The sequence below is a fragment of the Nannospalax galili genome, unplaced genomic scaffold, assembly GCF_000622305.1.
Source record: "Nannospalax galili isolate Female #2095 unplaced genomic scaffold, S.galili_v1.0 scaffold359, whole genome shotgun sequence".
Classification (NCBI taxonomy): Eukaryota; Metazoa; Chordata; class Mammalia; order Rodentia; family Spalacidae; genus Nannospalax; species Nannospalax galili.
In genome coordinates this window covers 1556311-1581818 of record NW_008347042.1, presented here as the reverse complement: position 1 = coordinate 1581818, position 25508 = coordinate 1556311, and the positions used below count along the sequence as shown (strand labels likewise).

The 25508-nt window shown below is 44.0% G+C and overlaps 1 protein-coding gene across 2 annotated transcripts in view; it reads left to right on the top strand.

Annotated features, from left to right (window-relative positions):
* Nucleotides 1–2043: 2043 nt before the first annotated feature.
* Maml3 (mastermind like transcriptional coactivator 3) overlaps nucleotides 2044–25508 on the top strand; it is a 453662-nt gene continuing 430197 nt past the window's right edge. For both annotated transcript variants that reach the window (XM_029568492.1, XM_008843430.3), the window contains exon 1: nucleotides 2044–3440. In XM_029568492.1, the coding sequence (XP_029424352.1) occupies nucleotides 2973–3440 (468 nt within the window). In that variant the 5' untranslated portion in view covers nucleotides 2044–2972. The remainder of the gene's footprint in view (nucleotides 3441–25508) is intronic.

Below are 25508 nucleotides of genomic sequence, written 5' to 3'. Positions count from 1 at the left end.
ATTCCCATGTATTTTCAGCTTCCCTTCATGATAAACGAAATAATTAACATGCAAACCCATGGTGCTGTCATTGTTGTCAGTTTTGTTTCACCAGAATGAGAAATTCTCCATGAAAAATTAAATTCTGAATTCCAAGGAAAAGCGAGAATGAATACCAGTGTCTCAAAAAGCAAACGCAGTGCTTCAGATCCTCTGACTTCTTGCCTGGGTAAGTCAATTGCAGTGTTATGTAGCTGAGTAGGGAAGGAGGAATCAGAAGTAAACTCTCCTGAAGAGAGAATGCAGAATCATAGCTGCCCCTGTCTGTGGTGTGTACTTCCTGAGGTAACAGGTTACGCAGTATGTCAAAAAGAATGGCCATGCGTTCTTATCATTTCATTTGCTGCATGTTTTTAGGGTGTGAATGGGTTCATTTTTTATACAATTAACTCAGTTTAGTTTTCTGACTGACATTGAGTGGTAGTTTTGATTCAGGAGTTTGTATATTAACTAAATGGACCTCAAAAAGTAAGGCAAGCCGAGCGTGGTGGTGCAAGCCTTTAATTCCAGCACTCTAAAGGCAGACACAGGCGGATCTCTGTGGCCTACCTGTGATCCCAGAAATGTCAGCAGCTTCTGCATTTCGTTTTTACAAAATCATCTCTGCAGTAGTGTAAGTCAAATTCAAGGATGTTTGATTCCTCTTGTTTTCAGATACTCAATGTCTGGAAAGATAATTTGCCATAATAAAATGAAAGTTGAGATTGCTTTTCCATAGCTGCTACTCCATTTTAATTGTACTTATTGTGAATTCATTGAAACAGAAAGGAATATATCCAGCAATAAGGTAAGCCTGTTATTTTTGCCTGTTTTTGTTTTGGTCACAACAAACTGTGAAATGCTGTTTTTCTTATAGTTCTAGTTCATGAAATCTGCAATCTTTCCACTTGATTTACGAAGGACCCTTAATTACTGCTGTCATTAGCACCTAGTGTTCAAAACAGTCTGTTAAAATGTACTGTTAGTCTCACCTCCAAGTCCCTGCTTGCTTGATTTTAATTTTTTCCAAGGGTAAGTAAAACAATAATCACCTTAATAACAACAGCCATTATGTACAGAGAAGAAAACAATATTCCAAGTTTTTTGATGTTTTTTTTCTATTCATTAAGAATTCAGTAGTTAGGCCCAGTATGCCTTTCATTGCAGCACTTGGGAGGCAGAGGCAGAATCACTGAGTTCCTGACCAGCCTGGTCTACATAGCAAGTCCCAGATATGTCCCTGGTAAGCGAAGGCTACATAGACTTGGTCTCAAGAAACAAAACAGAACAAAAACAAAATTCAGTATTTGGGGGTTGGCTAGATGGCTCAGCAGATAAAAGTGCTTTCCACCACAGAGCCTTGAGTTCAAACCCTAGGATCCACATGATGGTAGAGAACTGATTCCACAAAGCTGTCCTTTGACCTCCTCCACAGGCGCACCGTGGCACGTGGGCGCCCCCCATAAACAAATATAAGATAAATAATATGATAAAATAATTCAGTATTTGTGTTAAGAAGGTCCTAGAGTTTAAGCAAGTGTACATGAACAGGATTATCAGCAGCAGCAGGAACTTACTCTCTGGGTCTTGAAAACAAGTCACTCATTTGCCTTTTTCGTTCCACATGGGTGGGAACGACAGCTGCTGGGAAGCTGCAATGTTTCTGCCTGGTCATGCACAGTTCTGCAATATAATGCATAAATGTATAACAACAACTTAGGCTAGCTTGATACCTCGTTTGGTGTAAAAAAAACCCAGCCAGGCGCGTCCCCGCGCACAGGAGCGCGCACACACACACGCGCGCGCACTCTCACACACAGGTCAAAAGGTGATCCACTTCTGAGATTCCCCCACAATCTTTTCTTTCCCTCCTCCTGTCAGACCGGGCTTCCCAGGCTGGGTAGGGGTTGGGTTGGGGATGTGGGAGGGGCGGGGGGGGGGGGGGCGGGCGGGGCAAGGGGGGCGGGATCCCTTGCCGGTGCGCGCCACGCCCGCTCCGCCGGGGGAGAGTCCGGGCCGGGTTTTACGCCGTGTCCCCGGGCTTGTCTCACGGCCTCCAGCCGCCGCCGCTGCCGTGTTTACTGAGCTCGCGCGTCCTGATATCACTCCGCTGGCATGGAGGAGGAGGAGGAGGTGGAGGAGCGAGAGGAGGAGGAGGCGGCGGCGGCGAGCAGTTGATCATTGTGATGGTGGCAGCGGCAGCGGCGGCAGCGGCAGCCCAGCCGAGCGTTAGGGGCTGCTCTCCGCGCGGCGTTTTGCAAAGGACTTCACCGATCTACTTTTGCAGTCGCCTCGAACTGTCCATGTGTTTACTTCCCCCAGCCCGAGGATTCGATATCTAGGTTCCTGTGAAATGCAACTGAGCAGCCAAAGTACTTTGAGAACACGGGGCCGCATAAACACCAAAACTTTTTTGTGGAAGGAAAATGCGATAAGCAAGCTTGCCGTTTTCCGATGCGGTGTGGAGTGAGTGTGTGTCGCGCGTGTCCGCACTGGAGGCACACGCTTGTGTGTGTACATGGGGTGTGTTTTTCGGTACGTAGGGAGAAAATGCTTGCCAACCACCGGAAATCTCCTGGAATTTATTAGAAAATAATGGATTATAAAAAGAAGGCAGGCGAGGAGCGGATTGCCCCTTGAGTTGCAACCCGATTTGCTGGTGGCTCAGTTTGTTGTGATTCTTTTTGTTGATAGGTGTCTGATGGTATTCCGATAACACCCCCTCTTTTTCCCCCTCGAGCTTCACAGTTTTTTTTAAAGGAAACAAAAACCACCCCAAAAATCTCTCCCCCTTTTTTTTCGCCCCGTCGGGATCGCTGTTTCCATCCATGTGCTTGCGTCTCCCCCGCGTTCCACTTAAACTATTTTAATCCTTGGACCCAAGGAGGAGGCTGATAGGGGGGGAGTGGATTTAAAAAAAAAGTTCTTCCAAAATAGTGTGCCCGGGGAGCAGGATGGGGGATTTCGCAGCCCCCGCTGCTGCCGCGAATGGTAGTAGTATTTGCATCAACAGTAGCCTGAACAGCAGCCTCGGCGTGGCCGGGATCGGTGTGAATAATACTCCCAACAGTACGCCCGCTGCTCCGAGTAGCAGCCACCCTGCTGCCGGCGGCTGCGGCGGCTCCGGGGGCCCCGGCGGCAGCTCGGCGGTAGTCCCCAAGCACAGCACGGTGGTCGAGCGGCTCCGCCAGCGCATCGAGGGCTGCCGGCGACACCACGTCAACTGCGAGAACAGGTATCAGCAGGCTCAGGTGGAGCAGCTGGAGCTGGACCGCCGGGACACCGTAAGCCTCTACCAGAGGACCCTGGAGCAGAGGGCCAAGAAATCGGGCGCCAGCACCGGCAAGCAGCAGCACCAGAGCAAACCCCAGCAGGATGCGGAGGCTGCCTCGGTGGAGCAGAGGAACCACACGCTGATCATGGTGAGGGCGCTTTGGCAGCCGGCTTGGGGCGCGCTATGGGGTGGGGGGGGGCGTGGAGCTGCTTTTCGTGGGGGTGAGAGGGTCTGATTTGCACCGGGGGCGAGGTGGGATGAAACCGAAGGGTTAATGTCAACTTTTCTCAGGGTAAACGCTGTTGAAGCCGGCGCTACCTGTTAATCTGTCAGGGTTGTCAGATTTGGGGAAGAGGGGGTGGGAGGGGGAGAAGCCAGTCACGACTGCAAGGGGAGGAGGGAGCCTGGAGGAGCGTCGGAGTGAGGTGCTGGAAAAGTTTCCCCCTCCCTTTCTTAGAAACGATGGGAAAGAGAGTGAGCCCCGGAGTTGAAATCTTGCTCCTCCTTTTCACCGCTCGCCTTGCCTCCGCGCCTCCCCAGATCGGTCCCCCTTCGCCCACCTCTGTCCTCTCAACCGCTGGCTTCAGGGAAACGTGGGTGCTACCGCACGCTCCCCTGAAGGAGGAAAGGAAGAGTCCCTGGCTTCCTCCCCCCTGCTCACCACCTTTGGGGCTTGAGAAAGTCTGAGAGTTTTGTGAATGAACTTTGAAGTGGGTGAGATGGGAGCGAAGGTGGCTACGCGCGTGCGCGTGTGCTCGCGGGAGCGCGCTCTGATGCGGGACACCGGTGAGCTCCGCTAGCGGCTGGAGACCCGAGGCTGAGGCAGGGCAGGTGGAACCGCCGCGAGGGGTCGAGAGGGACGCCGCTCGGCGTGGGCGGGGAAGCCAGAGCTCCGCCCAGATCCTGCGACCGCAACTTGGCTTGGGATTGTCCCCCATCCTCCTCCTCAACTTGCTAGCTCTGAGCCTGCTTCTCCTGGCCATCTACCACTGCTCCCCGTCAACTTTCAGGAACCGCGTACAGAGCCCGAAGGAGTGGAGGGGAGCAGGGAGGAGAAAGAGGCTTAAATGGCCGGGTGGGTGGGTTCGCTGGAGGATGCGCAGCCAATGGCTTAAGCTCTAGGGGAGGAAGGGGCCGATCCCACCGGCTCACCCTGAGGGTGGAATCCTTTCTCTTATCTCCTCTCTCCGTTTCTTAGGCTTTCCTCCCAGGGCGGGGGATTCGGGGGGAGGCCGGAAGCTTGGGAAAGGTGTCTGCACTCCCTCCCCCTCCGTGTCGCCCGACTTGGGGACCGTGGCGATGGCCCTTTCGGAGCGCTCCCGCTCCCACTTGCCCAACGCGCCTCCATCGGCGTGTGCGTTCAATCCGTCGCGCACGTTTCTGGTCTCGGAGCGCCTGGGGTGGTGCCAGTGTCGCTGGGCGCTCGGTGACAAAGAGCCGGCGTGGGGGAGGGGAGCCCCGGCGCTTGTTCACCCCCACCCCCACCCCGCACGTGAAGAGGAACAATTTGTTTATCTTGGGCTTCAAGATTCCTACCCTCCTCCCGGCTCTCCGCGGCCACCCGGCCCCTCCTCCCTGCCCTCCCTCCGGAGCGCGCTCCAGCCCAGTCCCGCTGACTGCGCCCTCCTCCTCCCCTCCTTTCCCTCCCATGCCTCCCTCTCCACCCCTCCGGCCCGCCCTCCCCTCCCTTTTGGAACGCGGCCGTGGGGGAGGGAGCGGGAGGCGCTTTGTCCGCCTGGTCGCCCTGCGCAGCCCCGGGGACCGCCCAGCGCCCGCGGCCCTGCCCCCTCTGCCGCCCCCCGGCCACCAGCACGGTGGGAGGAAGAACCCCGGTCCCAGAGTCTGCAAGGGAGCTTCTCAATTACAAACAGGAAGCCCCAAACCACGGACACAGTAGCTTTCCTGATTGTACCCTGAGGCGGGGCTGGACCCGCGTCTTCACTGTAGCTGGGGGACCCGGGTGGCACCGCTGTCCCTCGCAGTCCCTGCGGTCTCCCAGCCCCCGCCTGGCTGGCCGAGTGGGGAGACTCACTTGGCGAACCTGAGGCAAGAATAGAATAAGATGGGCTTTGAAGAGTCCATCCTTGCCCTCTCCTCACCCCACTTTTATGTTTGCATACCCCTACACTCCTGGATAGCATGGAAATGGACTTTTTGCTTGAGACTCCAAAATTCTCGTCTTGTTGCACAGCTCACGACCTCTGGGGGATGAATTGGGACCGTCGTGGCGCTCACCTCGCCAGTTGAGCGACTGTGGAACAAAAGCCAGTGTCTTTCTCAATCCCAGGCCGCTTTTGACGGTGGCGAGAGTAGAGTTAGAGACCAGAAAGTTTTGTCTTTGGGCGGTGTTCTCGCTTACCACCCTTAGGTGGGTGTAAGGAGGACTGAGGCACGCGCCTGGGTGGTAAGCACTCAGGTAGGAGTGAATCTGCATTCTGTTGTTACCTGGGAGTCAGCCAGCCCTAGCCAAGGCTGTTTAAAATGAAAAGATAAAGCTTATATGAATAAAGATATCAGCTCTAAATTTCACAATGGTAGTTTAGCAAGTTAACAAGTAGACTTGAAAAATGATGCCTGAGAATCTGTTTTTTTTCTATCAATTTTCAACAGTTTAGCTTGTTGATGTATAGAAATACCAAAGCTATGTACATAACAGTAGATCTGATTTTCTGTAGTATCACATAAGCATCTCCCACAGATATCAGTATGAAGTATTCTTGATGAGTGTAATGAGAATAAACAGCCTTAAATCTTAAGCAAAGACCTGTGTGCAAATACAACAAGGAAAATTAGCATCATTCTTTACGAGTTATAGTTCCCTTTAAAATAATTAGTTTCAGAATTCACATCAGCCTTTGAAATAGAAGACTACTTTTAGCTTAGCCTATGCCTAAGATAAAAATCTTCAAGACAGGTTACAAAGAAAATGTTTATCTTCATTTTCTCGAATTGACTGCTGGATTATAGTGGTGCTCCGGTGAGGCGCAGTGCAATTAAATTTAGCTCTCAGATTGGACTCTCTATTTGGAAAGCCCTGAAGAAAAACGGTAATCAACCACAGCCAAACAATAACACTGATGATAAAAATAAAGGTGAATAGGATTCTTTTTTGTTTTATTGCTATTGTTTACCTTCTTAGGGCCAATATGTCCAAAGTACTAAATATCGATTAATTCTTTCAGCCTGGCTTGGGTTAAGAGGACAATCTAATGAGGGCTTTGCTGCTTTTGATGTGTTTTCCTGTTGTACACATTTACAAGCATAGGCATGAAGAAAAAACACAAACTAGCAAGCCAAAAGCAGTGTGAGGTGGGGGCACAACAATCTGCCTTGTTTGGGATGCTGTGGCTTCTCTGTAGCCCAGAACTCTGAGAATTGAAGCTGCACTCTCAAGTGACAGGTCCTTTCTGGGCACATAGGTAACCTCCCACCCTGACATCATCCACCACTAGTTTACTCATACAGAGGGATTCCCTCCCCTCAAAGAATTTTGGTGAGAACTGTTGATTGCATGTATTTAAGAATCATTGGTGGAAAAGGTGTCTTTTCCTAAAATTGTTTTACAGATATGTTCATTTGTACTAGAGATCCTGGGTCCAGTATTAAGATTTTGATTTTCAGACTCAAAGATCATTTGACTTGACAAGGATGTAATCATTTAGGCACATCAAAAAACACATCAGTGCTGTTCTCAAACTGGCAATAATGGCAGTAGTCTCACCCTGGAGACCCTCACAGTCTTCATGACCATTCCACTATCACCATCGTAACTTCCAGAGTGTGCTTAATTTATAGACAGTTTGCAGAGTGTATAAATCTGTGACCTTTGGCTCTGAAGAGTTTATCACATAAAATTCATTTGAAAATACATGTATTGGAGATTAACTGTGACCCATCCAAAATGTTTCCATCCATTTCTAGAACAGATTCAGGAACTCCCAACATGCTTACCCATTACTGAACCACCCCATCAATTAATCAGGTTTGCCTTTATATTTTTCCAATCATAATGAAGATAATTCAGTAGCTCTGTATTCAGGATTTTTGGTAAGTCCATACAATAGTCCATTTCCTACCCTTTCCTGTGACAACCTTTTCCTGGGTTTATCCCATCCTGCTACTGTCATGAATGAGACAGATGATCTTTAAAAACTTCCCAGAGCCCAATTTAGTATGCCTTAAGTTTGTGAAAAACTTTGTGAACTTGTATTTCTCTGTCCTTTGCAGAATATGCTCATCTGTTCTTTGAAATCTCAAGAAATATTGTTTTAAAACAGAACACATATATTTCTAGTCTTTGGTCATGGTACATTTTATTTAGTATTGGGAAGCCAGCAGTCAGACACATTGAAGCCCAGTAAGTTAATCATTAATCATAATCTACAAAATGAGATTCAGGCTGAATCCCTTCTCAAGTAAGACTGAGTTCTCAAGCAGCTAGCATATTTGAGACCTCCCATCCTGGCATTAAAGTGTACTTACACATGGGCTGGAGAGATTGCTTAGCGGTTAAGAACACTGTTCTTGCAGAAGACCAGGGTTCGAATCCCAGCACCCACATGGCTGCTAACAACTGTTCATAACTCCAGCCCAGGGGATCCGACAGCCTCTTCTGACCTCTGCAGGCATTGCACGACATGGGTGCACTTACCTACATGCAGGCAATACATACATACACATAAAATAAAAGTAATAAATAAAATTTTAAAAAATTAAAGTGTGCTTACACAGAGTTGTTGCTACATAACTCTGAGATTTCCCAACAGGGTCTTGGTTGAGATAAGAATGGAAATGCTCTCTCTCTCTTTCTCTCTCCCCCCGTCTCTCTGTCTCTGTCTCTCTGTCTCTCTCTCACACACATACACATAAGTATGTAATAAACTATTTAACATGTTACTTAGTAATTCTTGGACACATTTGAAGCACTTCCACTTTATCGAATGGCACTTAAGAAATTTTATGTGCTCGATGACTGTTCCGTTTATTCATTAATAGTTCTCTGCTGTACTTGAGCTTAGGATGGCCAAAGCCTGTCATTTTTTCAACATTATCTATTGTAGAGAAGTATGAAATCAACCAGACATGCAACTCTTATAAAGATAAACATATTTAAAGCCCACTCTTATGATTTTCATAATATCTGTCTCTTAAGTCTCTCTAATAGTTTTACCTTTTTACTCTGTTATTCAAGAGCTGGTGATTGAGTTTTTAGATCCCGAAGCTTTGCTTTCGTTTTTCTTCCCTGCTCCTTTTGGTCTGCCCCCTGATCCTCAGCACTTTTATCACAAACCAGGAAGACACAGTAAGACAAAAAAATATCATTTGGTGCTTCTGGCTGTTATAACTAATGAAACAATTGAGTGAGACATCTTTTGGATTTAGTGTGGATTTGACTTTATATACATGTTTACTATTCTCTAGCACAAATAGTATAAACAAAATGTTCCATTTCATTTATTGAGTAACATTGGCACACAGAATATATAGTACTTCATAGAACTTAAACCATTAATTTTATTTTAATTTGCACTCCAGAATTTGACAGTGTATATTCTCTGTAGATTTTCATTATTATTTCTAGGGGATAACAGAGTTAAAAAAAATCAACACAGTCCTTTATGTCAACAATCTCTCCACAGGTTCAGTCTTTCCTTCCCATGATATTTTAAGAAAAATGATACACTTTACCTTCTGTCATTTCGAACTCATTTGACATTGGTATTTGAAGGGGAGAAAAGCTGATTTACAGATGATTGCTGTAAGGTTTTAAGTCCCTCCAAGTTAAGTTTTCATTAAAGATACAGCATGCCTTTCAAAGAGGCACATTGCAAAAATTCATTATTGAGTCTTGTGAGTTGGAAATGCAGCTTTGGGAAAATCACCTATTGCCAAGAATTGATTAATTCTCCGTCACTTCATTTTGTTTTTGTTTAAGAAAGTTTAAAGAACAACAACGACAACAAAATAAGATTAGCTATATCACTCATAAAATGGAGCTGAGGGTTTCCTGTTTAATAAACAATTAAGAATCACAAGTTTCAATCATCTGGGTTGAAGAATGCATTTTATTTTTATTTTTAAGGCTACCTGACTGTCCCATCTGATAAACATTGGAGAAGTTTCCCGTTCTTTTCTCCATATGAGGAGGAAATTCTATGTTTAGTTCCCTTAGGGCCACATACACCATGCAAACGAAAAGGAAATTACTAACATGGCTTTTTTTTTTTTTTTTTTTTAAGGCAGGCGTACTGTTTGGGGGGAATTTAATTTTTTAAAAAGTCTCAAAAGTCTTGCAGTACTTCCTCTAACACAAAGAAAATGACTCCTTAAGAATAATTTAAACACTACTTTTTAATTATATTGGACTTCTCATTGGCTGGAAATGACCATATGTTGAAATATTTAAAATACTAATAACTGACATTCATCCCCTTCAGCAATTCCTTAACAACTATAGAACCCTTCAGTGAAATATTTAATTTTTAACTAACAACTTCCAGACTTTCCTTTCTAACCCTTAAATGCATCTGGCTGTGTAATGTTTGTTGTTTGCAGACCTCCAGCCCTCAGTTATGTCAGCGCTTACTTCTGCCTGTGAAGAAGTGCTTAGGACACATGTTGTCTACTACTTCCTTCCACCATTTCTTTTTCCACCCACCTCCAGACACTTCTTCCTCTTCAAAGAAACAGCTATGGTGCTGTGTGTGTTTATGTAGCTTCCACTTGGTGGTACCTGTGTTCTCACTGGGGTCAGTTAGTTCTCTATCTTTGTTAGATGCTGAAAGTAACACAGTGACTGTGCGTGAATCTGAGGGGCTGATAGCTAGTAAAGAGCTCTAAGCAGCTAGAGGGAACATCTATATTGCAAAAGGGCTGAGCATTTGGAGGTATCAGGGAACTGTTGACATGGGAATATGGGAATAGGAGAGATGGTTGGTCTTGCTCACTTGTAGTTAACAATAGCCTGGTGTGGGTAGTTGAATTACTGACGTAAAGTATGCTTTAAGCCTGTTCTGAACCTGCAAAACCTTTCTGAAATGCCAATACATATTTTTAAGAGCTAATGACTGTAGTGCTTTTATCTGGGAAAAAAAAGTGTTTGGAAATAATCTCATACTCTCTTAAAAGTGATGCTATGGAACAGAATTACTATAGGATCCCTTTAACTCAGTGATGCCTCATATCTGATGTTAAATTTTTTTAATTAATTAATTAACCCTGCATGTCAGAGTGTGAGGGTATCAGGGTATGTATGTGGGGGTCAGAGGGAAGCCTTCAGGGAGTCAAAGTCCTGGGGATTGAACTCAGGTCATCAAGCTTGGCAGCAAGACCCTTTATTGGCTTGAGCCATCTCATCCATCCACATCTGACATTTTTTTATTGTCATACTGAGGGTTGCTACAGTTATCTCATTGGTAGAAACCAGGCGTTCTGCCAGGCGTCCTACAAAGTACCCACAATTAAGAATCCACCTGATCCACAAAGTCAGTACTGCCTGTGCTGAGAAACCCTACTTTGACCAAGAAGCTTCCCTCGAGGTGGAACGAAGGATGGGGATGGATTTATGTGCTGTGGTTTTGCCTCATTGCTTCTCCGTAACATGCTTGTTATCTACAGAGTGTGAGGAGGAGTGCGTGGGACACCCGCATCCAGTGCTAGTTGTACTTCAGCTATGTCCTGGCTGGTTGGGGGATTTTGTGACTTTCACCTCAGGATTGTTGGCTCTGATTCCTTGCCTGTTGCAGAAGGTGTCTTTCTTGCATTTCATGGCATGACCATTAGAATCAAATGAGCCAGTAGGGCACGAGTCTTCTGTGCACGTTGGCTGTGTTTTTATGAAGGACTTCAGTTTCACGCCTACTTCCTCACCCAGAACACACCAAAGATAGAAGGACTTGAGGCTTATCTCACCCCTCTTAAGCTGAGATCTAATGAACTGGTAGTGAGCCACTGCTGTGGATTGGGCACTGTTCTAGCTACTGGGGACTGTGATGAAGGGGCATCCCTGTTCTCACTTGAGGACAGCAGGACACAGTTGCATGTTTCAGAACAGTTTCAAGAAGTGATATTGGTAGATTTATTAGCCTTGCTCATATTCATGGAAACAGTAAACCAAGGAAAATCCCAAGGAAGCTAAATACTTTGTATCCTCTAAATACTGCTTTCTGTAAGAAAGCTTCCCCTCCCTCCCTCCCTCCCTCCCTCCCTCCGTTTTCCCCCTCCCATCCCATATAGCTTACACTAGCCTTGAACTCACTGTGTAGCTGAGGATGACTTTAGACTCCTGATCCTCTTGCCTTCACATCTGGAGTGTTGCGATTACAGGTGTGTGCTACCACACCCTACTATATTTCATACTCTTCTAAACAGTAGTTTTTTGGAGGAAGGACCCACTGGCGTGCTGCAGAAAAGATGAGGATATGAGTGTTGGAAGTGAGGCAGGTGAATTTCCTTTTCTTCTTCCTTTTCTTTTTGACTAGGTGACACTTGTAGCACCATGATCATGACTTGACATCTAGGTGAAATCAGACAAGGAGAGCGTTTAGAAAGAAGCAAAGAAGAAGGTGCAAGGACTTGAAGCCATGTAGATGGAGAGCAGCGAATATACCTGGAGGTGTTTAGTCTGAAGGAGATGGTGATAGGACTGCTTTCTTAAAATATTTGAAGGGCTGTCATGTGAAGAGAGGACTAGACCTGCTCTTTAAGGCCTCAAGGGGATAAATATAAGATCAGTGGCTAGCAGTGATTAGAAGCCAGGTTTTGTAATATATATTTTAAAAACCAATTTTATGGAAATGAACGCTGTTCTGAGATGAAATGGGCTGCTTGGAAGAGTGGCCATGTTCCAGTAAAAGCTGCTGGACTGTCAGAGATGACCAGGACAGGGGGGGCTTGTCTCTTCAATCATTTTTACATCCTTGTGATTCCAAAAAGACCTGCCTGTAATAGGAGGAGCTCTAAATATTTGTTGGATAAATTACTAAATGAAAGTAAGTAGGATAAGAAGTGATAGTCTCCTTCCCTGAACACATTCCCCTTAGAAGTTGCCATGGTTCATGGTATCTCTTGCCTTCTAGTCTTATATATACAACCACATTCTTAAGTTTTTTTTTACATAATTGAAATTACATTTTATTATTCTAAAAGAAACTTTTTGCCATTTAAATACTTATTTGACTTAAATTTTTTGATTCCTTTTTATTTTATTTGTATAAATGTTTTGCCTGCATGCATATAAGTGTACCACATGTGTGCAATGAGTCAGAGACCAGAAGAGCATGTTGATCCCCTGGAACTGGAATTAGGGATACTTGTTAGCTGCTCTGTGGGTTCTGGGAACCAAACCTGGCTCCTCTGCAAGAGCTATCAGTGCTCTGAACCACCAAGCCATCTCTCCAGCCCCTTATTTGACTTTTAAAAATGGAGATACTGAGAATTGAACCCAGGATCTTAAGCAAGCTAGGAAGATGCTCCCAGATTTCCATTAAAAATACTATATATCATATTTTACGTATTTATGGTTTATATATCTATCTATATATATTTATTATTATTAAATAACTATAAAGAGACTGGTGAGATGGCTCAGTGGGTAAAGGTGTTTGTTTGATTGTTTTGTTTTTTGAGGTAGGGTCACATGATGGCTTCTCGTGTTTTGGCAATTCAATGTTGCAGTGCCCTTATCCATACAGTCCTTGTACATATGGGAGAATTTCTGTAGTGCAGAGGTACAATTCTTTCTATGTATATAATGAGTACAAACAGAAAATAGCAGCTGAAATTGAAGTCTCTTAATATGGTTTAATATAACTTATTAACAGTGTATTCTTATAGCACACTTCAGGACAAATGATGATTATATTTTCTTAAAAATATAGATTTTAGGTTTGGCTCATACCTAAAAGTGCTTGCTGCCAGGTTTGATGACTTGAATTTGATCCCTGGGACCCACGTGGAAAACAAGAGCAACTCCCCTTCTCTCAAAAAAAAAAAAAAAAAAAAAAACCAAAACAAACAAAACCCCAAATAAATATAAATGTAAATAAAAATATATAGTTTTTAAAAAAGACTCTTACATTAACTAGTATTGGTCTTGGCACATAACTTCAATAGTTTTAGTTTCTTGCTGTGCTGGAGATTGAATCCCCAGAGCCTTCTGCATGAGAATCCAGTGCTCTACCTCTGAGCTATACCCCTAGACCTTTCCCAACTTTAGTAGATTCTAAAGGTTGTGCTTGGCAGAGCAGCAAATTTTACAGGAATAATATTCCTTCTCTTCTGTTGTCCTAAAGTAGAGGTTCACTTGCTGAAGGTGAGAAACTCATATTCCCCTGACCAAGTTGGTGGGCCTCTTTATAGTTTCTGGGTGTTGTGTTTCCCAGGCCTGGTTGTGTGGTATGTGTGTGAGATATATTTCAGCTGGCCGTGTAGTACCCAGAGTGTTGGGGGCAGGTATTCCAGTGGTTCTCAAAAATCTCAGTTCTGTGAGGTGCCACTTCCTACAGGTAAAACTGCTCTGACTAATTCAGTCATTGTGTAATATGGTAATAACAACCTGCTGACCAGCTGACTGTGGAAAATGCCTGGGAATGGACTTGCCGCTGCAGTCCCCTCAGCATTGGTTTAGACAGAAGTTCCATCACTTTCTCTTGATCCTCAACATGACCCTTCCTTAGAATTTGTGGTTATTTGGATTTGCCTTTGGCAGAACACCTTTATCACATAGAGATAACAATTATAGTTGATATTCTTTAATGGCTAGAGTGCTACTGCGTTATTGTTCCTTCAGTGGGCTTCAGGATTCTGTCTTGGAAAACTTGTCTGAGCGGCTCCACTTTCTAAGTAGCCATGTTCTCCTCAGAGGAAGGCCTTGTATTCTTGGCTTGCCTTTAGGGCTATAGATCAGTTTGAACAGGAGCCAGACTTCAGGTACATGTCTGTGCTGTTCCTTACCTGGCCCTGCCAAGATTCCAATTCTGCTGTCTTCTGGTCTCATGTGTCCCTCCCTTTCTCCTCCCCTTTGGTTTTGCCTTTGTCACAGTGGCAGTAAGATCTGGAACCTGATCATGGTATGGATGGCAAGTGAGGTAACCTGAGAAATAAATTAAAGGTGGGAAGGTAGGAGATTGGGGCCTGCACTTTATACTTTTATTTTTCCAAGTAATTCCAGTAAACTAAGCATTATTCTTCAGTTCATATCCATGATGCCCATTAGCCACTTCTGAATGTGCAGGTGCCAGCATGTGCATGTACATGTGTGTACATATATGTACATATATGTGTGTACATATATGTATTATTCCTTAGAATAATTCCTTAAAATTTTTTCCTTAAAAACCACCTTTTGTTAGTTTTCGCTTTTTTTTGTTTGTTTGTTTTTGTTTGTTTGGTTGGTTGGTTTGTTTGAGACAGGATATCCTAGTGGGCTTGGTGGGCCAGCAAGCCCTGGGAATCCACCCATTTCCACTTCCCCAGAACTGGGATTACAAGTGCACTACCCTATGGCTATAGTCCCAGCTAGGCTGGAACTCACTATGTAGACCAGGCTGGCATAAATCTCATAGAGATCTGCCTGTCTCTGCCTCCCAAGTACTGGAATTAAAGGCATGTGCCACCATGCCTGGCTTTTTTTTTTTAATTTTTAAAAATTGCATTTATGTGTTTACTAGTATTTTGCGTGTGTGTGTGTGTGTGTGTGTGTGTGTGTGTGTGTGTGTGTACCATGTGCATGCAAGGCCCATGGAGACCAGAAGACAGCACTGAAAAGCCGTGGAACTGGAGTTACCTATGATAAGCCATCATATGAGTGCTGGACTGAACCTGGTTCCTCTGTAAGAGCAGCCAGTGCTCTTAACTGCTGAGCCATCTCTCCAGCCCCTCATACCATGACTTTTTAAATATGGATTCTGAGGGATCAAACTCATTCTCCATCCTTGCAAGACATTACTGACTGAGCTATCTCCTAAGCCCTGTTAGCTACCTTGCCCCACAAAAACTTGTAGCCAGTTAATGCAGCCTTGTACTCAGTACAGATTTAAAAAAAGCCTTCATTCTAAAAACAGCCACATTCCTTCTGTTTCAGAAGCTTCAATAGCAAGAGTTTTTGTATATATAAAATAAGAAAACTTCCCTTGTTCTGAACCGCAGACACCTGAAATTATAAACAAAGAGAGTCCTGGAGTTGCTGCTGTCAAGGGTAGTTTCAACCTTTGCCTCTTCCTTAACTACATAGCTTAACTTCTCCATTGTTCCTCTTAAGCACTGTCTTACTTCTTTGCTGTTTGCTCTTGGTGTTTCTGGATCTGTTTCTTGCATTGGAACTTTTTTTTAAAAGATGACTTTCACCTACATACAAGGTACACAAATGTCTTGCCTTTGGCTGAAGTATAACCCCTACCTTTGTAATGATTATAGAGGGTACAAGGTTACCCAAGTGTTTTGAATACTACTTATTTCATAATGACCTGATTACAACTATTAGATAAAAACTTTTCCAAAGACAATTGAGAGTACAGCTTTGCTGTGACAAACATTCAATTTCTAATTTCTTTGGAAAATCCTTGTTTACTTTTTTTTTAATTGAAAGAGTCCTGTGATGCCTGTAAAATGATCTTATTTGAAAAAGTAGATACTTCAGAGCTGTTTTATTTATTTATTTATTTATTTATTTTAGTGGAAAACTGTGTTAGAGGTTCAAGGCTAATCTTGACAGAATAGCCAGGGAGAGTTCAATAACTGGATGTGAATTCATATGTAGGAATATCGGAGATTAATATGTTAACATTTATGCAAATACATCTCACTTATGGTTAGAGGTTCAAGGCTAATCTTGACAGAATAGCCAGGGAGAGTTCAATAACTGGATGTGAATTCATATGTAGGAATATCTTGGAGATTAATGTTAACATTTATGCAAATACATCTCACTTATGTCAGAGTCGAGCAAAGTTTTCTGGATCCTGACTTTAATAAAAACAACAAGAACAGCAAAGGAGGTAAAGTTATTTTGATTGTTTATTCTTGAGTTTCCTTTCTGAAGGTATAAATGGCAGGGGGCAAACTGCCCCGCTTGGAAGTTCCCATCCCCAATTCAGTTCTAATGCACTGTGATGCCTCTGGCTGAGCAAAGTGTGTGGCAAGGGTAGTAGAGGCCTTTGCAGAGCTCCTGGGTGATGTGGTGGTGTTTATTTTTAATCACATCAGGTATTTCCTCACCTCTGGGTGATGTGTACACTTCATTCTTTCCCTAGTCACATCCTGCAGTAGCCCTTTCCCCCCAGATTCCTGGATGTTTGGTAAACAGAACTAGTTTATATGAAGAGGCGACTTCCTCAGTTTAGAAGTTGTTATGGCTAAGTGGTTGAAAATGTATTTTGTAGTTTCATTTGGTACTCCTCAATGGTGTGCAGCTGCTATTGATTTTTTAAAACATGTTCGTCTTCCTTAATGATGTGTGGAGTCAGTGACTTCAGATTTGGGTTTTGTGCTGCCTCCTCGGATCTTATGCAAGGAATATGTGAGAAAGTTGATAGTCGCAGCAGTGAATAAGCAGAAATATTTTCACGTGCAGAAGTATTTTTTAGCAAGTTGTATTTGTCAGAGGGGAAATACAACTCTAGTCCACAACGAAGTAGATGGAAAGATGATTTTGAGGGTGATAAGAAGTGACAAATGGGGACATCAGGCACGTCTGGTACCAAGGCTTCTGAAATCTACTGGCATGTTGCCTTTTTAGTGTTTGGCCCTGTTCTTAGATTTAAAGAACTGATAGGAATTATTCAGGGGCTGTTATTAATGTTTAAGTTTGTGGTTGAGATTGTAATTGGAACAGCAATTTAAAGGAAGGGAGTTTAATGATAGTAGGTGTTTGTTGGAATCCTGTCTTTGCTCCCTTCTCTGGGGCTCAGGTTGTTTGTGTTACTGGTTTGGTAGGCTTCACATTTATCTGTCCTCTAGAATGTCAAAGGATGGATTGCAAACCTGAGAAGTTTGCTTACTTCTTTATTCCTACAGATGGTATTGGAGTTTCTGGTATTGGCTGTTGGGGGTGGGGACCGCCATATATGGAAGAGGAAAGGGGATTGGCTGCCCGCGGTGTTCAGGTCTACTTCCCAAGCCATTTTCATTACTCTGTTAAGAGACATAGTGTATATTTGGCATAATTATTTATGGTTGCCTTTCTTTCCACAGTGCAAGACACACTTCACTTGTTTTCTTCAACTTTTTGTAATCTGTGTGTTTATGATACACAGAAGAGCAATAACTTTGACGAGAGAGATAATTACATTTGACAGACTTACAGAACGAGACCGGAAGAGGAAGGAGCCAGAGGAGAGCTTTAAGAAAAGGATCTGGTTACTGCACTTGGGGAAAGTAAGCCACCCAAGAAATTCTTCAGTGTTAAAATTCACAGACTTATGGATAGCACAGGTGATGGGAAGATGTGGTACCTTCTGTGGTTTTCTTTTCTAAATCAAACTTTTTTATATAGTTTAATAATATTGCCTTTTAAATCTTCCAAATGGAATTTTTCAGTAGAGGAATTCAATTCACTTGGAATGGGAGGCCCAGCTGTTGGGGTTAACATTCCTTAGGCTGTACATTATGCCCTTTTAACTCCCTCCTCAAAATCATGCATTATTTTGAAGGAAACTGCTTAACAGCCACCTGCCCTTAAAAAATAGTTTTCCTTTCACTTTGGTGGCCCATGAAGTAGGGGAAGTGACCTTCAAGAATGTGATTCACCTGTGTGTGGTGGTGCACATTTTTAATCCCTGATCAGGAGACAGAGGCAGGTGGATTTCTGTGAGATCCAAGGCCAGCCTGGTCTGTATAGGGAGTTCTAGGTCATCTGAGGCTACAGGGAGACCCTGTTTCCAAAAAAAATCAAAAAGACTGTGATTCATTCAATACTCACTTGGCTTCATCTTGCCCCTTCCAATGTGAGATCCTTTGCAAAGGGTGAATAGTCTCACTGTCTGTAAAGAGATGGAGGGTGGGTTGGGTTACCCTACTATTCATTTTGTATTTCTGTATTATTAAGAAAACTTGTAGAAAAAGTGAGAGAGTGGTACTGGGGATGTGGCTTAGTAGAGTACCTGCACACCGTGCAGGGATCCCTGGGTTTGATCCCCAGGACTGAATAAAACTGGGTAGAGTGGCACACACCTGTAATTACAGCACTCAGGAGGTAGAGGCAAGAGGAACAGAAGTTAAAGATTGTCCTTGGCTTTTTGGTGAGTTTGAGGTCATCCTGGGATACATGAGACCCTGTCTCAAACAAAACAACAAATGAGAGATCGCTTAAGGCAGAAAGTGAACAGGTGTGGAATTCCAATGTTTATAGTTTTTCTATGGTTCTTTCTTGCTTGGCCAAGTCAAGTCCTTATCAACAATGGCAGTCATCAATATAGGGGAAAAGGGATGGAAAGGGTCTACGTAGAACATTGTGGGAGAGAAGAGGAGGAGGAGACAGAAGAGGAGGGCTTTTTATAGGGGAGCTTTGCTGAGAAGAGAATGCTTACACAGTGAGCTCACAGTCAAGTCTATCAGCTTCACATAGGGCAACTCTGAGCAGCAGAGTCTATACACATAGACTAGAGAATTCCTTAAGTGGGTACTCCTACAGAAGAAAGGGTAGAGTCGAAAGGCTTGGATTCTTCTATAAACTGAAGCCAGTGTCAGAGTGAGGAACTCTTCAAATGTCCAGCTTTGCTCTCCACACTGAGAGCTGCCTCCACTCATCTCCCACTATGCTCCATGAATAAATATTACGTGGTTTGGTGCTCATTACCCTATGATATGAAAAAAGGCAATCCATTAGGCTGAAGGAGGAGGGGAGAGAGATATCTTTTTTCACCCTGCATATCGTGTGATTATACTGATGTGAATTCCCAGAAAAGTCATAAAACAGTGAAAATAATGATAAGACAGCTCTCCAGGCTGACAGCTGTATGGCACACGAGACCCTGAAGAGAGGCCTCTGTGTTGCAGTGGGACAATATTGCTGGCCATATGGTGTCACGGCAGATCAGTTGTAGAAGTCGGTGGCCGGCTTTTGTTTGGGGAACTCGTCCAGCCTCGGGTCTGTGGTATCTCTCAGTGACTTCCGGGCTCCCTGGCAGGCATACTCTTGGCCCTGGGCCAGCCTTGCTGCATTCTAGCTGTGTCAGGTCAGGCTCAGGAGCGCCTGTTTGGTGAGCGTTCATTGCTCTTGACTTTGGTCACTCATCAAATCATTTGTTCAACAAGTAGACACTGGAACCTTTTTTGCACAGTGGTCACATTATAGAGAGAAAGTTTTCTACATGCTTGCTTACCAATTAATTATTAAATGCATGGATTCCTGGATACTCAATACTGGTGAAAGTGAAAGTTATTTTTTATTTTTAGCACTTTTCAGAGCCCTTTTCACATTACCTCTTCATTCTTAAGCTCCAGGAGCTAAAACTGGCAAGGATGTTAGAGGCAGGGCTACCGCTAGGAATAAGAGTCCCCGTCTATCTAGTTTTTACACGACAGTGCTAAAATAGGCCTTATGCTTAGCCTGGGCCTATTTTTTGAAAGTGTGAAGCCAGCATGTGTGTGTGCATAAAAAGGCTAATTAACTCCACTTTCTTCCGGAGAGGTCTCTGCCGCCCTGTTGGCATGTTCTGCGTGCCTCGAGTTCCCCAGTCATCCTGAATCCTCATTGACTTCCATCTCTCCTGCTCATGGACACCCATTATGGCTCTTTTTTCTTTGGCTCCAGAGTATGGCAATGATCCCAAAGGACATAGGGTCCTGGGACAGGTTCCTTCAAACACAGCAGAAGGCAAGGCAGAGAGAATCACACTCTATGAAGAGACGCTGTTGCCTGTGCTATTGTATTTCGTGTGTGAGAATATTTTTATTCCAGGAACTAAAAGGAGGAAATGGGTGGTATTCACACTCTGATGGAGAAGCACCAAATGTTACCATATTCTTAGTCTCTATGGGGCCATTTTTTGATTACAGATGCATGTGTGTGTATGTGTATTCCTGCTCACATGTGTGTGGGCACATGTGTGTGTGCTCGCATGTGTGTATGTGGAGGTCAGAGGTTGCAGGTGGGTGTCTTGCTTGATTGCTGTCCACCTTAAATACTGAGACAGGTTCACTAGCTGAACCTGGAGCTCACTAATACTGCCAGCTTAGCTTGTTGACTTGCTCCAGGTGCTGGGATTGCAAGTGGGCTGCCGCATCCACTTGGCATTTCTGCAGATATTGAGAATTAAAACTCTTCTTCTCATGTTTGTATGACCAGCACTTTATCCAGTAAGCCATCTCCCTATCCCCCATGGGAGTTTTGTATGCAGAACACCCAGGAAGGTTGATTGGGTTTCGATGGGGTGAATGAATTTTTCTCTTGAACAGATGTCATAACAAGGCCAATGCTAATTTTACAGGCACAACACCTAAGTTCTTTGATAACAGCATCACCGCCTTCCCATTTTCATGTGCTTCTGTTTACCTATTCACTGTCAGCTTTTCACATCACAATTATGATATCTGAATTGATGTGTGTGCATGCATGTGTGTGTGTGTGTGTGTGTGTGTGTGTGTGTGTGTGTGTTTAAACACTGAGCTCTGCTAGGGGACTGGATATTTTTCACTCATGCTTTACAGTATGATTACTGACCTTTGGGAAAAAATGTGTTTCTTATTGAATTTTTGTGAATTTTGTACGATATATTTTATCGTATTTAGATCCTCTTCTCAATCTACACCTGCTTACTACCCCTGCCCAATTTCATGTACTCTATTCTATATAGATATTAAAGCCTAGAGAGTCCAATTTGTGTCCCTGAATCCCCTTCAGTGTGGGTCCATCCACTGGAGCCTGGTCAACCTACAAAGAGTCGCCCTTAAATGAAACTGACTCTCCCTCCCAGGAGCATCAGTTTCCAGTAGTTCCTCAGGTAGGGTTGATGTTTCCTAACCACTTCCCACGTCCATGCTGGGATTTCTGTCTGGCTTGTGCTTAACGAAAAAGAACAGAAGAATAGGTATGCTTGTAAATCTGCTGTAAGTGAATTTGTACTTGCTGTGGAAAAACAGAGTTCAGGAAATCTTAAGCCATGACTAGAAGTGATTCAGGATACCCCGAGACAAGACTGGGTCCTGTACTCCGCAGACTTGCTAATTGGGCTCTGCCAGCTTCTTGAGCATGCACTCATCCTGTCAGCCACTCTTTCATCGTGTATTCACATGTCAGGATCAGAGACCTATCTCTGTGCTTACTTTCCCCCTGTTTCCTAAGTCAGGGGAGCAATCTATTTCTGTTTCTTTCTGTATTCTTGCCCTGAGCACTGTGAAGCCAACCACCGTAGCTCCAGGAGGTTTTACTACAACCATTATAACTTTTGAGGAGAAAGGCATAGAGCTAGCAGAAGGAATGAGTGGGAAAAAGTAAGACAGCCAGAAGGGACAGCTGGAAGAAGGGGGACAAAAGAGGGGAGAAGCATTAGAAATGACAAGACATTGGGTCTTAACAATGGGTAAAATTCAGATAGATGAAGCATCCTTGTTTCCTTCGAATTTCTAAATACCGTCTGTGTGTGTGAGAGCACGCGTGTGCCACAGTATATATAAGGAGATTAGAGGACAACTTTTGGGAGTCAGTTCCTCTGCTTCTGCCAGGTGGGTTCTGGGAATCAAACTCAGGTTGTCAGGCTTAGTAACAAGTGCCTTAACCTGCTGAGCCATCTTGCATGCCCATAAATTTGTAAGTATCTTTACAGTCATTTTGTATTTGCGGAATATGAGCAGGTAGTCTAACTATGCAGCACATTTGGGAAACAAATGCAGTGAGACCATGCTTATTTTCCAAGGTGCCAAATAAGTAAGTGGCAAGCAACGCTATGGTCAGAGATTTGGATGCTCGGCCTGTGGTACAGCTTGTCCAGTTTGGGATAAAGAAATCAGAATCTGAAAATCTTAACTGTGTTGTTTTTATAAACTATTAAGAAATCTAATCTTCAGGGGTTCTGGGGACAGTTCAATTAAAAAAAATTTGTCCCCTAATGAGATTTGTATTATAATTATTTAATACCTGAAGGACTCTTATAATTGAATTGTAGGGTGCTTCATTTGCGTCCTAGCTGGTGAGCCTTGCAATCCTATCACTTTGTGGTCCTCTAATCGCGTCCCAAACATTCTCCAAATACCCTGTGAATCAATTATAAGAATCTTCTGGGGACTGTATAATTATATAGTATGTAGTTATCATCATAAAGTACCAGGGGACATTAAGCCAATCAGATAGTTTTAGTGGTGGATGTTCATAACCCTCTCCAACTGATAGCTGCTTTGAGTAAGGCTACCATTTTATAACAGATGTGTTTTGGGGGCAGGAAAGGGTTACATATTAATGTTATACAAATAGGATATTTTATTTTACTACTTTTGACACAGGGTCTGTTTCTGTAGCCCAGGCTGGCCCCTGACTCAGGATCCTTCTGCCTCAGTTTCGCATATCCTGGGATTATAGGCATAAGCCACCACACCTGGACTGTAAATCTATTTTTGATACTCAGCACTCACACTCTGAAGTAAGCTCATTGATAAAATTGCTAAAGATCTGATGGCCAGATTAGTTCTGAATGTGAAGTTAAAGAAGCAGATCCCCAAACTATAAAGCTACAATGAAAGAAGGGAAAGTATACAGTTATGTCTGTAAAGCCAACCAAACTGTTGCTAAGAGCAATACCAAAGTATGCCACACGTAGGAAATAATTGCTAGATATTTGTACCTAGTAATCCTGGAAAGAAAGAACAGAGAAGCAAGTCAGGGATGTTTGTGCAGCATTGGAAGTCTTCAGCTGCCTGCTCCGCTCTCTGGGCCCCAAGGACGCATTTTCTTGCAGACTCTGCCTTCTTCCAGCGCCCTTTAAAGTGGTCACCAGCTCTCAACAGCAATTGCTTCTGAGTAGTGTTCAAACAACCCTGACACGAGTCCCTTGGTATATCATTATCTGGTCTCCTATTTAACCTTTTCCTAATAGCCTCCCAAAGTCCAGAGTTTTCAGGCAGTGCCAGAGGAAGTTATAAAAGGTGTTTTTCTCACTCTTGACTGTCCAGCTGTGAGAAGCATAGTTACCTGAACGTTGCTTTAGCTTCTCCTTTCTTTGTCTTTTGAGGGGTCAGGTATGTGTGAAAGTAAAGTGACTGGTGGAGAAAGCCCAGCTCTGTGGCAAGGCTCAATGCATTCACAAGGACTTTCCTTTGCCACTCTTTCCCACGTCTCTTGCTTGGTCATCTGGGTAAGGGAGAGCCCACTCCCTTTTGCTATTCTTCAGCTCCCTCTTACTGAGCCATGCACATCAATGCCAGGTCACTTACAAGCTGCAGGGACAGCCTGTGGGCAGGCCTGACAACAGCAGATGATTGTATCGGTATAAGCTCCACCCTGGCACTTCCCTATGGTAATTAAGACCTATGTGCCCAGTTGCCTTCAGCATCTTTGAAAGGATGTTACTTTTCTTATTAGGAAACTCTTGTAGAAATGATGCCATCACTATGTCCCAAACAGCAATCAAAGACAGCAGGATTGGGGAGATGGCTCAGTCAGTAAAGACCTGAGTTGGATCCCAGAATCCATGTAAAAAAGGCCAGGCATGGTGGCCTTTATTCTTAGCGCTGGGGAGGAGGAGACAGGTACATCCCTGAGGCCCACTGGCCAGCCAGCCTAGCCTAGTTGGTAAGGTCCAGGCCGGCGGTAGATCCTATCTGAATAAACAAGGTGGGTGGCATCTGAGGAGGGGAACCTGAGGTTGTCCTCCGGCCTCCACATGCACATGTGCACACATACACACAAATTGGAGACAGCATTCCTGATTTTACGTGGAATGCCAGGAATGCCTCACTCTGAGTGCAGGCCAGAGGTAGATGACCAAAGAACCTTCTCTGTCTCTGCTTCACTGCTTACACCACACATGCCCTAATCCCACTATCAGCTACACCGCCCTGAACTTGGTAGTGGATGAGATGGGCCACCGAGGGGAGAACTACAAGGGAAAAAGACGGGCCCAAATCAGAGCAAGGAGTGCTTGCAGACACTGGAGGTATTGACTATTCACCAGCAAGAATTGACTTTTGAAACAGAGAGAGAACGTGTTTCTCCACTTTTCTTGAAGACCTGTGAAAACACCACTCAGTGGTTCCTTTCTGGAGGCATCTTTGTGATTCTGCACAACCCTAGGCACCTTGTGCCTCTGCAGGGGTCCTTTGGCAGAAGCAGCTTGTGTGTCTGCAGAGGTGGAATTTCTCCCCGCTAAGTAGAGCAACTCCCCCCTGCTTTTGGCTTAAGACCCCCATCCTTCCCCTGAGGCCTGCTATACATGTGCTCTCTGCTGTCACATACAGGGCCACTATGCCCTTTGGCCTCAGAGGGGGTCTGCTGCACTGGTGGTTCTCATTTTTCTCTTAGCCTGCTCTCTGGGTTTCCCAGGTTAAATCCTCACCAAACCAGTGCCTTTCTCTCATAGCTGTGTTAATCTGTGTTGTGCACAAAGAATTTCTGATGATCAAATATAACCAATGCCTCCACCGTCAAAGCTATTATGGTCCTCCTTTCCATCAGGGAGAGGCAGTTCAATTTAAGGAAAAGTATATTATGTGAGGAGTCAGGAACTTGGGTCTAGTTTGGGTCTGCCACTTGAATGGTGGGACATTGATTAAGTCACTATTTCTGAGGACCACAAAAGCCGGGGCTTGATTTGATTGATCTATCAGACCACTTTATAGTAGGTAAGAAACAGACTTATGGGCTGGGGATGTAGCTCAGTTGGTAGAGCGCTTGCATAGTATGGGTAAAGTCCTGGTCATGTGATTGTGATTCCAGCACCCTGGAGTTAAGGACAGTAGGATCAGAAGTTCAAGGTCATCCTCAGTTATATAGTGAGTTCCAGGTCAGCCTGAGCTATATGAGACTCTGTCTCAAAAGCAAAAACAAAACAAAACAAAGGCAAAATAAAATCTTATGACACATAGGTTTTTCATAACTTTGTGCCTTCTCTATACTCCTAAAGCCCTAACCACAATTTTAGAAAAACAGACCTTCACTGAACTGACTGGAGATTTTATCCAACAGATCATACTTTATAAATTTATAATCTCTCTTTTTTTTTTTTTTTTTCTCTGTTTTTTTCTTTTTCTGTCTTTTTGTTTTTTTTCTGAAATCGGTTTTTTACTGTTT